The sequence below is a fragment of the Blennius ocellaris genome (assembly GCF_963422515.1).
Source record: "Blennius ocellaris genome assembly, chromosome: 4".
In the NCBI taxonomy this organism is placed as follows: Eukaryota; Metazoa; Chordata; class Actinopteri; order Blenniiformes; family Blenniidae; genus Blennius; species Blennius ocellaris.
Window position 1 is genome coordinate 12,084,247 of NC_137653.1, and position 14,114 is coordinate 12,098,360.

Consider the following 14,114-nt stretch of genomic DNA (forward strand, 5'->3'; position numbering starts at 1 on the left):
TAGTGCTCTCGTATCTGAGCTGCAGTGCTGTTTTTCTGGAGTGATATTTCATGTTTTTAGTGTTTTTCTCCAGTTTGTGTTCCAAAATGTGTGTCTGCATGAGTGTTTAAACGAGCACTAACTTTGTTTGAAACATAAAGTTGTGGTGTTTTTGTTTTAGGTTGTTTATTGCTATGCATGTATGTTATACGTGTATACAGTTTGTACTTAAGGTTTTATGTATGAATGAATGCAGAAGGTGTGTGTTTGTGTATGTGTGTGTGTGTGTGTGTGTGTCTGTGTCTTTCTGGGACATGGTGTTGATTTCACATTGTAGTTATTTGATGCACCTTCCATGACATTTATTTCTGATTTGCACTGCATGTGTGTCGTTCGAGAGATTGTCACATGCGTTCATAACAGCCACTCTGTTATGAATCTGTTTCTTTCAGTTAAAGACTTGCTTGTCGTTTCAGTCATGAGTCGTGTGATTGTTCAGAGTCTCACCCGATCATCATGACTCCTCCAAATGCATGCTGGGAAGTCAGCCAGCCATCTCATTCCCTAACATCCTTTCCATGTCCCACCTCTGGCAGATGGCGCTTGGCCACCCGCTCCATTCCCCTCCGGTCAGTTGTTTTCCCATAGAGCCGTGTGACGTTTGCCTTTTTCCGCTTGCTATTCCTTCGATGTTTACTCCCAGACAGAATGGCCCTGGAGCTCAGAGCTTGGAGACTCTACACAACCTTAAGGACTGTTTAACTCTGAAGTTCAGTTTCTTTTGTAACTCTGAATGAAACAAAGGAGTTTCTTTTTTTTTTTTTTTTTTAAGATGTTATTCACTTCCCTTAAAGTTGTGTATGATGCTTCAGCTTCACATGATGCTATGCTACACTAATCAGGGACCAATCAAGTCATGCAGTGACCTTTAAAGTAAAAAATTTCAGCAATTAAAACTGAGGATTCACTCAAATGCGAGTACACTTTTGAGCATCCTTTTCACCAGCAGAAACAGTGAACTGTAATCAGGTAAGACTGTGTGATCTAAAAATGCATTTGGCACGTCAGAAGACACTAAATTAGTTCTGTGTTCTTTGTACAGTGACACTGATGGTGGTCTAATGCAGCTGAGTCTGAGGTTCTTTGATGATCTTGTGTTTGTGTCTCTGTGAGTGATTGTCTCTGTGTTTTGTTCTGTCTTCCTGTAGTGAGCTCTTAAAGCTCAGAATGGAGCTCATGTGTAGCGCAGGTGTGTAGACTCCAGTCAGGTGCATGAACAATCCCGCAGTAACCCTTTACTCTCTCTCTCTCTCTCTCTCTCTCTCTCTCTCTCTCCCCCTCCTCCTTACCTTTTCTCTCATTACGTTTCCAATAAGACTCAATCTGTTGAGTTATAATTTCTGTCCCAGTAGTGGTCTCTATCACTGGCTTTCCTCCTCAACCCCCTCTCTTTCTCCCTGTTCTTCTCTTTATTTATTTATTTATTTATTTATTCCTCTCTTTCCTTTCCCCTTCTCTGATCTTTTGTTCATTTACGTCTCTCTGCACCGGACTGTGAGAGCGCCCTGCTGTGGCAGTTTTGTTGCAGGGCACTACATGGCCTGCATGAGTTGCCGCATTGCTATGAGTTCACCACTGGCTCCAACACCATCTGAATGTCTTTGCGTGTGCGTGCAGTGCTTCCCCAGCAACGTGGCAATGCTGAACGCATGCTCCCATCAGCGCTGTGGCCAGGATTACCTAAAGAACCTCCTCAAGCTAATTCTACATTATTTATTTTTTTGTTTTCATCATTTCTACTCATTCTGCACCGTATACTGACCTTTTGTGCAGTATTGTGCTGAGGGATTTGAATGAAGCCATATCTGTCTGTAGTATTTCTTGTGTTTTCACTGCTGAGCCTTCTGGTCTTTTACAGCGTTAAGTTTCTTTTGCTCAAAGCCATATGATCATGATACAGACTCAGTCTAACCACCAGCCGCTATGACTGATGATCCTTTCTTTTTATTTTGCACCTGGTCTTTCTCTGTGTACAAATGCTCGCTGAACACTGCTGGTTTCTCATAATTTATTGTCGGTGACGCACATTGCCAACAAATGTGTATGAGTGTGTATCTGTGTGAGCGATTGTATATTAAATTTGTTCATAATGCTCAAGTTCTTTTGGGTCAACAAGCATTTTCACTGCAGTTACTAAATATGTTTTTCAAAATATAAACAAACCACAGGAGAGTGAGCAGAGAGAGTGACTCAGCCTTAATGATGCACCGCGCACACAATGTATAATCTTTGTCCAGCCACGTCATATGCTGATGTCTGAGGCCTACAGATACAATGATGACATGTAGCAGGAGGCTTTGTAAGAGCAACGGCTGGTGCTTTTATCACAACATGATTTCATGACATCCGTTACGTCAGCTAGTCATTAAACTTCATGTAAAGCTTGCCAAAGACATCTTCATTTGAAATCCATTTAATCCCATATGTGATGACCATTACACCAGGGGAGTGATAAAGTTGTGTGAAGTCTTCCATGTTGATTTGTAGTTAAGTAATTTCATGTTGTTTGTCAGTCTGACATGCTATCGTTCCCATGTAGGAATGCAAACCTGTTCTGTAACAGTCCTTTAAAGTGCTAAGATCATGTTTAATGTCTGTCGTCATACTCAGTGTTCATAGATAGTGAAACATAAATGTCTGTTCTTGTCATAGTGAAACTTTAAGACAGTTTCATCCTGTCTCTGAGACACGTAGTGACTTTGTTCTGTCTTAGTCTAGACTGGTATGTGCTGGCCTTGTGTGAGAAAAAAACCCAAAACATTTTAAATGTTGTGTTTTCCTGTTTGGCCCAATGTGTGTGAGACGGTTGGGCTCTGTGCAAGTCAATAATGCAGGTCTTTGATTTTAAAGCCAACGGAGACTCCTCAGGTGGATGAGATGGGGGTAAGACACTCCAACCCCCCCAACCCGCCTGTCAGGGCCCTGCCATGTTTGGATTTGCAATTTTTTATTTACTTTTTTTGGTTTGGTTTGATTTTCTCTCGCCTACTATAGCTTTTATGATCTATTGCTTATTTCTAATCCATTTATGTTCTCATATTAAGGTTTCCGTTCTCATTTTTCTTAATTTTCTCTTGCTTATTTTGTCTTCTCATTCAAAAAGAAATCTTTCCTCAAAACATTCTCTTCTTTTTTTATTAAATGTTTGGCGTTATTTCGAAGGAGCGTGTGTGTCACTCAAACGTGACGCTTGTATCCTGTTAGGTGGGAGCGGGGCCTTGAGCCGCTCTTCACGTTTGTGCTGTTGACACTGCGACATGGTCTCTGCCACCATTCTTGTGTGGGGGTAGTGATCCATGGATGACCCCCCCCCCCCCCCCCCCCCCCCTCCCCCTCTCGCTCCCCCGTGGGATCAGGTCATTCTGACCTGACTTGTGAACCTCCTGGCTGACCCGATGGGGGTTGATCCCACTGTGACTCCGCATGCAGTGACTGGACTGAGGGTGCCATGCTTGTGCAGATGTGTCCTGTCAAGTATGGCAAGGGTTGCTTTTTTTTTTTTCCAGCATGCCTGCCTCCTCGCTTCCTTCCCTTTAGGTCTATACAGTGACAGGGAAGCTGACCGTGCTTTGGACATAGGCAAACAGAAACATATCAGCTGTGACTACACTGCACAAAAAAATTGCACATATATTGATTGTGCAATATTTTTAGAACCTATTTAAAATGAACTTTCTACGATTTAAAGATATCATGCTGCTTTTGCCAGCTCATATGTTTCTAATACAGACGTCTCATCATCCCCCAAAGCACAGCCAGGGACTCTGCATTCACTCTATGCTGTTCCTGTTCCACCTGTTTGACTCAGATTTCTGACTCCACAGAACACAGAGGACAGCGCTCGGATCTCCATCACTTTCTTTCGTCTCTTCCGAGTCATGCGGCTGGTGAAACTTCTCAGCAGAGGGGAGGGCATTCGCACCCTGCTATGGACTTTTATCAAATCCTTCCAGGTGGGGTGCAGTACGGTTATCTGATCTGTGACTGAGAAACAGATTCATGTCGCGTATTCATCTGTTTTTCTTCTGCTTTGCTGTTTTTGCCCAAAGGCCCTACCATATGTCGCTCTGCTGATAGCCATGCTATTCTTCATCTACGCCGTCATTGGCATGCAGGTTGGTGATTAAGTGTGACCGGAAATATTTTTTTCTTTCTCTTACACAAATGGGTTTGGCTGCAGTTATGTTCATCCATGTGAGTCTGTTGCAGGTGTTTGGGAAGATTGCCATGGTGGACGGCACCCATATCAACAGAAACAACAACTTCCAGACCTTTCCGCAGGCCGTGCTCCTTCTCTTTAGGTCCGTAAGAGCCTTTGGCACAGAGCTCAACAGAAAAAAGCACCTTTTCGATTTAATTGTCTGGATGATTAAATCACGTCGGTCATGCTTTTCTTCTCCACAGATGTGCCACTGGTGAGGCATGGCAAGAGATTATGTTGGCGTGCATGCCGGGGAAACTGTGTGACCCCGAGTCTGACTACAACCCGGGAGAGGAGATGACATGTGGCAGTGGATTTGCAATAGTTTACTTCATCACCTTCTACATGCTCTGTGCTTTCTTGGTACGCAGAAACTGAGACAGTGTTTATTTAGCATCTTTGACACCACTTTTAGCAAAGCAGTAACGGGGAGATTTCTTTTTCCTTTGTTTTTTGGCTTTAAGAGACTGTCAGACATAGTTGAGAATTGATTCATGTGAAACCTCCTCATCTCAATTTGAAGTAGCTTGCAGATCGGCAAAAACACTTTTCTTTTTGAAAGAGTCAAATTTTCTTCAACTTTTCCAGATTATCAATTTGTTTGTGGCTGTCATCATGGATAACTTTGATTATCTGACCCGTGATTGGTCCATTCTCGGACCACACCACCTCGATGAATTCAAGAGGATTTGGTCAGAATATGACCCTGAGGCAAAGTATGTGCATTCATCGCATATCTGATGACAATTCAGGATTAGATACACTTTATGTTTCTAACCTTTGTGTGTGTGTGTGTGTGTGTGTGTGTGTGTGTGTGTGTGTGTGTGTGTGTGTGTGTGTGTGTGTGTGTGTGTGTGTGTGTGTGTGTGTGTGTGTGTGTGTGTGTGTGTGTGTGTGTGTGTGTGTGTGTGTGTGTGTGTGTGTGTGTGTGCGTGTGTGTGTAGGGGCAGAATCAAACACCTGGATGTTGTAACTCTCCTCCGTCGTATTCAGCCTCCTCTTGGCTTCGGCAAACTGTGTCCTCATCGAGTGGCTTGCAAGGTCTCTCCTCTCTCGACCCTTCAACATCACTGTATCTTCTAATTTCAGACAGTCATACATTCTTTTGTACTAAACCCTGTGGTTGCTGTCTTCCTCCAGAGGCTGGTGGCCATGAACATGCCTCTGAACAGTGATGGCACTGTCATGTTTAACGCCACCTTGTTTGCGTTGGTGCGAACGGCTCTGAAGATTAAAACTGAAGGTATTTTCCTCCACACAATTGACATGACAGTACACTGCTCCAAAAAGACAAAAAAATAAATAAATACATTGATGTGTTTCCTGGGTCTGTTGCTCTTTGTTCAGTGTGATTACGAGCTTGCATGACTTTAAAACAGTGTGAACAGAAGAGGCTCTCATGTATGTTTGTTTCACTGTTATGCAGGTAATCTAGAACAAGCCAATGAAGAGCTGCGAGCTGTCATCAAGAAAATCTGGAAGAGAACCAGTATGAAGCTGCTGGATCAAGTGGTGCCTCCCGCTGGTGGTTAGTGAATCAGGCCGTTCCCTCTCAATCACATGCGCACCTTGTTTTCCTCACATAAAAACAAAAAGCAGACTCCACAGAAACACATACACCTCGGCCTCCAACGCTGTTCAGAAGTACTGCGAAACGTACAACCATGTTAGTACTGTGTGCTGTGCTAAAAGCCATATTTTAAGCTATTAAGGCCAGTATCATGCCATAGTAAATCTGTATTGTGCTGTTTCTGCTCTGCTCATATTCTCCTGGTTGTCCTCTCCGCAGTGTGTTTCTCTATTTGTGTGTATTCGGTCCAGCCTCCAGCCCAGGATGCTGAAGGAGGCCTCTGACTCTCTGCTGGGCTTTGGGCTTGCATGGCCTTGTAGACCACAGTGCAAGTGCATGCTTTGTCTCTCTTTTCTCTATTGAGTCTGTCTGTCTTTGTCTCTGTTTTACCATTTCTCTCTCTTTCTCTCTTTCTACTCCGTCCCCTCAAACTGTCTCTGCTTGCTGAGCTTTTTCAGCTTTATTCTTCTCACATTTTTTTTTTTTTTTTGTATATATTTCTGTCTCCAAAACTCTGAAGCACTTCAGAATATTCTGAAGCAGTTCTGTTTTAGGGTGGTGGCATGGAACTAGTGTTGCCTCTCTCTCTCTCTGATCTCTGTCCCCAGCGTCCTTGTTCAAAGTGATTCAGACCCCTGCTTCAGAATGATTCTCACGCACTCTTGCACACACTCATCAACTTTTGAATCTTTTGAACTTTTGAACATCAAAAAAAAAAAAATTAAAAGAAGAAAATAAAAAGGCCATATGCCAGTACATCCTCAAACTTGGCTACAATATCTACTGACAAGCATGCATTATATAAGTAATTGGCATACATAAGAAGAAAACACAAATCTACACAAATGTATCGACAAGTGATGTAGATCTGCTTGCATGCATGTGCAAAGCAGAAAAGTAAAAGGTCTTTTTTTCAACCAAATATTCAGATACATTGACCTCATAAAGGTGTTATTGGATTTTTAGATTAATAATCACAGTTTATATTGATTTTAATCTGTAAAACGTGCCGTGACTGCTTGCACACCTTCAAAATTAACCACATTTTTCATTAGTACTATCTTTCTCAATCTATTTCACGTCACTTCTGCTTATTCTGTCCTCTTCGTCGTCTTTTTAATGAAGACTTAATATTAGGGCATGGTTCATGTGAAGGCTGAAGGTGTTTGAACATTAAGTCCAATCATCCATCTTCTATTCCACTTATTTCCTGTTCAAGGTTGCAGACCGCTGGAGCTAATCCCAGCTAACTATGGGCGAGGGCAGGATACACCCTGAACAGGTCACCAGTCCATCACAGGGCAAACACAGAGACAGACAATCACACACACACACACACACACACACACACACACACACACACACACACACACACACACACACACCCACACACTCCCACACATTCACAACTCGTGGCAATTTAGTGTCACAACTTAACCTCCTGTGCATGAATTTGGAGTATGGGAGGAAACCAGAGTCACCGAAGGAAATACACTGAGCTCCACACAGAAAGGCCCAGCCAGTATAACTGAATACCTGAAAAAAATAAATAAATAAATAAATAAATATATATATATATATATATATATATATAACTGCAGCTCTTATGAACTGAAGTGAGGATATTTTTGCATATATTTGTTTTCCGTCCTTTGAAAATACAGCAAGGAACCAACCGTAGTACGTGACGCAGACTGAGGTATAGTATATACACCATCAAGATGGATGTATATAACTCAGATATAAGTCTCTGATTGGAATAAATGAAATCTCTCTGCGGTCCTGTAGTGACTTCCTCTTTTATGGAGGATTGACACGGAGGGAATTTCTCCATCTGGGTGCTGTGTGTAGTGACCTGCTGACATAGGAAGCATTTGTGTGGTCTGTTCACTCAGATGATGAGGTAACCGTGGGGAAGTTCTATGCCACCTTCCTGATACAGGACTACTTTAGGAAATTCAAGAAACGTAAAGAGGAAGGCCTGGTGGGAGCGCACCCCTCCCAGAACAACACAGCCATCGCCCTACAGGTGAGGCCCACACACAATCGAGTGTGCAAGCGGTGAGAGAGGGGAGAGCAAAGCTTTGTGAAGACGGATGTATGAGCATTCTGATTTTGTTAAGTCTGTCTCTGTGCATCTCATTCAAATATCATCGACTGTGCTAATGTTATTGGTTTATGATCCAGCAGGACGTTCATGATCTTGGTGCACAGTATGAATCTGTTACTGTGATCTATGTTTCCAAAGTGTGGATTGAGTATATGCGTCACTGTGTGTTTAAATATCATGAGTGTTGATGTTAAGCATGTGCCATTGTCTCCAGCCACCATTTCATGTGTTTTCAGCACATTACAATTCACAACTCATGAGATTTCTGTTACCTTATAATGTGCGATATATGGCTCCAATGTATCCCCATATATCAGTTTTAAGCAGTAAACATAATCAACTTATATTTTCTTTATAGGAAATGTTTTCTATGTGTGGTTCATTTGGTTTATTTAGCTCTACAAAAGCAAGCAGGGAGAACAAAAAGCCACTCTGTGTGACAGGGCGCACAACACACACTCCCAGTAGGCTGCATTCAGGACAGCACATCTGTCTGTCTCCGTGTCCTCATCTCTCACAGTCTGTCAGTACTGTAAATGTCAGGTGGTGCACAGCCCAGGTGTGTGTCTGTATAGAGTGTGTGATGGCTGTGTGATGTCAGATTTAAAAAAAATTTTTCCTGTGAGTTGTAAGATGAAGATCCCAGCCAGCAGCGTTTAGCCCTCTTGTTGTCATGGTTACAGGCTGGCCTTCGCACGCTGCATGATATTGGGCCCGAAATTCGCCGAGCGATATCATGTGATCTGCAGGATGATGAGCTAGTAGACTTTATTCCAGAAGAAGACGAGGAAATTTATAGGGTAACTTGTTTACATTTACATGAAGGGGAATGTTGTTTTTTTTTTGTGGGGGGGAGAAATACACTTGTGGCAATGACAATAATATCATTTATAGTAATGAATGTATGAAAACATTTAGAAGAGAATCTAAACACACATTACTCAGCTTTGTCATCAATAGAAGTATCAAACACTACAGCTACAGTGTTTAGGCTTTTCTTCTCATTTAGTTTGTTCTGTTATCCTTTGTTTTTCTCCATTTCGATTCCAAATAATTAACAATTTCTTTATTTTTGCTCACCTTTATCATGCCATAAACCAGCTTCTGAACTTACTTTTGCTCATATAATCTTTTAAAAAGTATCAGTTTCCAGACTTAACATCAATAGCACTTGTGGCCTGTTTCTTGAGCGTTAGAGGCTCTGGTTGTTTTACTCTGAACGTTCCTTCGCAGCGTAACGGCGGACTCTTCGGAAACCACCTCATGAACGGTGGTCACCGGAGGTCTAATGGTCATCAGACCAATGCCACTCAGCGACCCCTGCAGGTGCAGCCGCCGCCCCACTACGCCCACATGGAGCAGCCGGTGGGACGCCTGTCCCGAGCCAACGCTATGTCCCATCCCAACCACCACCATCACCACCACCACCACCATCACCACCGCCACCACAACTCCTACGGCAAGTCCCCGAAATCCACCAACATCAACCTCAACAACGCCAACGTGTCCAGTCTACCTAATGGAGGACACCACCGCTACTATGAACACGCACCTCCCAATGGATACCCAGGTCTACGCAGCCCCTATTATGACTACGACAAACCCCGGACGCCCCAGGGTCAAAGGTATCCACACCCTGATCAATAGAAACATCTAAAGCAATGATAAGTGGGATCTGTCAGTTAAAATATCTCAGGAAATGTACAATCCAGTCTGGGGGACTTTAAATTGTCCATTGGTGTCCCTTTTGTCTCTGGTTGTATGTTGTGTGTTCTGTTCTTGGACCCATAATTCACAAAATGTTTGAATTACATAGCATTACATTGTTTCAGTTAAATTTAGATTGAAGTCTAATGTTTTGTTTTTTTGTTGTTCGCCCCAAATCATCCATCAGAGAAAAAAGTCTTTGTAGAGCGTATTGTCAACAATAGGACTCTTTAGGTACAATCACTCCTTATGGTCTCTGGCAAATCTTTCAGAAGACATTAAAATCGTCATATTAATTCATCTTCTTTTAATTTTACAGTTGATTTATTTCAGGGAAGTGCACTAAAATACCAAGTGCTCATGAAACTCATGAAATGATAATAAAAATCAAATGCCACACCAAAAAAGAAACAAAACAAGTCTTGGAATCAAACTGGTCCATTGTAGCTGATGGTTAAAAACCTGCACCCAATTGAACAGATACAACAACAAATGTTGTATCCATGAAGAAGAAGAGGTGATCCTTCAGAGAGCAGATTGAAAAATATTTACTGTATTGACATACTCAATTAGTCTAAATAATGACAAGGAAATATATAAACGCAGACAATTATAATGGGAGGACAGCTATATTTTGTTTCTGCAAAACAAATGAAACCACTTGTTTTACTCAAGAAGAAAAAAAACTATTGAAAACGGTCTTAATTAATAGGTCTTGTGTCTGGGACTTCCCCTCGTTCGATGGATGACTCTCTCAGCCCTCTTTCCTCCTCCATTGTTTATTTATTTTAGACGTTTTCTCATTGATTTACTGCAGATATCAGAGGTTGTAAAACAATATTTACCGGAGTCCCTGATGCAGCCGGAGCTCTCTTTATGCTGCATCCGTTTCAAACTGTTACACAATTTTTCTGTTACAAATGTTCAGTGGTCCTGACAGTTAATTTCATAAGCGACAGTGTTTCATCTCTATTCCTCGTAACTGTTTAGTCAGCTGCTTCACGACTGGACTCGTTTAGTGTCCAAGTGATTTCGAGGGCACTTTCAATGCTGCTTCATTTCCAGAAGAGAAATGATTGTGAGCTTGTTTCTTATCTAAAGAAAAGTAAATGGAATTGTCAGCAGACACCGGGGGTCATCTGCCATCACGCGCTCTCTCTCTTTCATACATATATATGAGAATACTGTATATGTTTCATATACTGTATGATATATATGTCACACTGTCTCCACCCTGTCCTCTGTGTTCTCTCCTCTTCTCGTTCTCCTTCCTAACTAAAATGCTTTCTCTCAACCATTCCTCTGCTTTCTTGGACAGAAGGCGCTACTATGAGACCTATGTTCGGTATGTTGTTTTTGTAGGTCCCAGCTTTCAATCCTCAGCAGCAAATCAAAGGCCCTGTTTTCTTGTGTATTTTCGTTCATTTTGATCTGGATCTGACTGGTGGATTGTTGCATCCCTGCTAAGTCGACAGTATGTGCTACATGCTGGCCAGTCATTTGTTTAGTCATTGTTTTTGTTATGACACTGTTGTGTCAGTGCTTCAGCGTAAATGTGGAAATAAGATAAATGTGAGTGGCCAGCATATTGCAGAGCGCAGCCCTGCTTTATGCATGTGTCAAAGTGACGCGCTTGCTTTGAAGAAGGAGTCATGTTTGAAAATGAGGACATGTAACAGATTGTTTAAAAAAAAAAGAAATTAACATTGCTGTATATTGTTTACTTTCCCCAAAATGCACACAGTCCTGCTCTTAATTAACTTGATGGAGACACATAAAAAATGCTTTAATTACCAAAGGATGGGCGTCAGAATGGATGAGATCTTCAGATCGTGCCCATCATCCCACAACATTTGCCTGCTGTCTTGGTTTGGCTGTGGCAAACTTTTTTAAGGGTGGTCATATGCATTGCTGCCCCCTGGAGGCTTGTGTCTGCATGGCAGTGCATGGCCCTGTTACATTAATTCCCCCTTGAACGGCAGCTTTGTGCACAAACTGACCCCATGTCCTGACTGTCATGCAGGTCCCACAGAGGGGACGGTCGCCACCCAACCATCTGCAGGGAGGAGGAGTTTGATGAAGATCGCTTCTCTGGAGAATATTTCAGTGGAGAGGAGTTCTATGAAGATGACAGTATGCTGTCAGGGGACAGGTACGACTCCTCCTTCCTTTATAGGTCTTCACTGTGTAAGGAGGCCATTAAATACGATTTTGGGGATAGTATGTGATGTATCGTTTTTAATTGAGCTCCATTTTCTTCCATCTGCAGGTATCAGAACAGTGACACAGAGTATGAGACCCCCAAAGGCTACCATCACCCGGACAGCTACTACGATGATGATGAACAGCCTTTGTACCGCGACTCGCGAAGGTCACCAAAGAGACGGCTGCTTCCTGCGACACCTCAAGGTATTTCCAAACCCCCGTATACCCCGACAGCAGGACGATGCATATTTATATGTAAATATATGTAGATATATATCTGCAAGGCTGCGTAATATTAGTTCATTATTACCTTACATGTGAAAAACATGCATATGATAGTGATCTTTTTAAATACCTCTGTCATGTTTTATTTTTTCTTTCACAAGTTGCTCTACAGTTCCTACCAGCAGCATTTCATTAACTATGTTGTTTTCAGTCATTTGTTTCCTAATATTTGTGTTTCTGATTTCTGGCTTGTTGCCACCAGATTTTATGTCATGTTGTATAATGGAATATAATTTCTTAACACATTCAAAGACAGTAAGGCTCCATGTCATTGACCAAGTGGGTTGACACGCCGAGTGTGAATCATAGAAACACATAACTTATTGCATTTCAGTCAGTCTTTTGTGATTATGTATATTGCGTATGTTAAAGAGGTTGCAGTGCAATTTACAAGTATTTGTCAATCCTAATTTCACACCTCTGCAAAGCATTGTTAATATTAGGAAAATTGTCATTTCAATTATTTACCTAACACTGTCTTCACTTTTGGTTTCTCCCACCAAAAAAACTAAACACTTCACTCACCGGCCACCTCTTGACCGGCTCAGGCCACAGAAGGCCGTCCTTCAACTTTGAGTGTCTGCGCAGACAAAGTAGCCAGGATGAGCTTCCACATCAGCGCACTGCTCTTCCACTGCACCTTATGCAGCACCAGGTAACACAGATACTTGTTTTTTTGGGGGGGCTGGTATTCATATGTCGCAAATGAGTTTGAATGAAAATGTTTCAATGAACATAATGACAGCTATCAAACCAAAGATAACTGAACTGGAGTGAAAAAGCGAGATAAACGGCAGAATGAATTTCCTGCAGCGACTACAGTGTGTATTCCCACCCATCAGGTTATGGCTGTAGCAGGTCTGGACTCCAGCAGAGCCCACCGCCTCTCCCCGACCCGCTCAACCCGCTCCTGGGCCACACCCCCTGCCACCCCAGCCAGTAAAGACCAGTCACCATACTACACCCCTCTTATCCGTGTGGACCATCCGCACCGGGAGAGTGTTGGTAGCAGTCAGGTGTCTGTGCGCAAGAGCTCGTGGTACACAGACGATCCTGAGTTCTCCCAGAGGACGTACTCGCCCGTCCACCTGCAGGTGCCGCCCGAGTACCACAACCAGTACCACCAGAAGAGAGGCAGCGCCACCAGCCTTGTGGAAGCGGTGAGTCTGGGGATATTTGTTGTCATAGACATTTATTCTGCTGTCAAAGCCGAAATGAAGCAGGCCAGATAAAGAAAACACCGCCCGGTAACATATCTTTTCTCCTGTTCATGTCTAAAAGGTTTTGATATCTGAAGGGCTTGGGAGATACGCCAAGGATCCCAAGTTTGTCGCCGCAACAAAGCATGAGATAGCGGACGCATGCGAGATGACGATAGATGAGATGGAGAGCGCAGCCAGCCACCTGCTGAACGGGGGAATGGCACCGAGCATCAACGGCGTCAGCGTGTTTCCCATTCTGACTCAAAGGGACTATGAGATGCAGGACACCGGAGCTAGCTACAGTGACGAGGAGCCTGAGACAGAACCCAGGGTTGCTTATGAGGAGGACCTGGCAGACGAGATGATCTGCATTACGACTTTATAGCAGTGGCAGTAGAAATCAGCAAAATAGAACTCTGATAGACTACATTCAAGAAAATTATTTAAGGAAAAAAAAAAAAAAAAAAAAAGAAAGAAATGCATCTGTTGGCTTTGACCAAAAGAAGTGCCTTTTACACTGAAGAGAAAAGGCATATATAAAGAGAGACACACTAGTCCCGTTCATTTAATTGTTCTCCACCTGCCTGCAAAGGAGGTTGCAGCACGGAGCCAGCTTCCATCCCTGCTGAGCACAGAGGGACAGACGTGGACGTTCCTTTTTTTAAAAGTGTCGACCGACGTGGAAATAACACAGGTCTCAGCCTGCAGCCAATCGGAGATACGGACATTGATACCAGTGAAAGAGACGGACCGACTGGCGGAGGTGTGAGATACTCTGAGGGGCTGGTTTCTAAG

General features: G+C 42.9%; 1 protein-coding gene across 1 annotated transcript in view; it reads left to right on the plus strand.

The window, feature by feature from the left end:
• Positions 1-13,704, plus strand: part of cacna1da (calcium channel, voltage-dependent, L type, alpha 1D subunit, a) — a gene marked incomplete at both ends in the record, with an annotated part of 53,288 nt that extends 39,584 nt beyond the window's left edge. The window contains 18 exons of the mRNA XM_080495886.1: positions 2,890-2,922; positions 3,864-3,992; positions 4,089-4,154; positions 4,249-4,340; positions 4,444-4,603; positions 4,829-4,956; positions 5,185-5,281; positions 5,381-5,483; positions 5,667-5,768; positions 7,706-7,839; positions 8,604-8,720; positions 9,154-9,545; positions 10,946-10,972; positions 11,651-11,779; positions 11,897-12,036; positions 12,666-12,772; positions 12,960-13,277; positions 13,399-13,704. Coding sequence (XP_080352012.1) covers positions 2,890-2,922; positions 3,864-3,992; positions 4,089-4,154; positions 4,249-4,340; positions 4,444-4,603; positions 4,829-4,956; positions 5,185-5,281; positions 5,381-5,483; positions 5,667-5,768; positions 7,706-7,839; positions 8,604-8,720; positions 9,154-9,545; positions 10,946-10,972; positions 11,651-11,779; positions 11,897-12,036; positions 12,666-12,772; positions 12,960-13,277; positions 13,399-13,704 — 2,580 coding nt within the window. The remainder of the gene's footprint in view (positions 1-2,889; positions 2,923-3,863; positions 3,993-4,088; positions 4,155-4,248; positions 4,341-4,443; positions 4,604-4,828; positions 4,957-5,184; positions 5,282-5,380; positions 5,484-5,666; positions 5,769-7,705; positions 7,840-8,603; positions 8,721-9,153; positions 9,546-10,945; positions 10,973-11,650; positions 11,780-11,896; positions 12,037-12,665; positions 12,773-12,959; positions 13,278-13,398) is intronic.
• Positions 13,705-14,114: the final 410 nt, after the last annotated feature.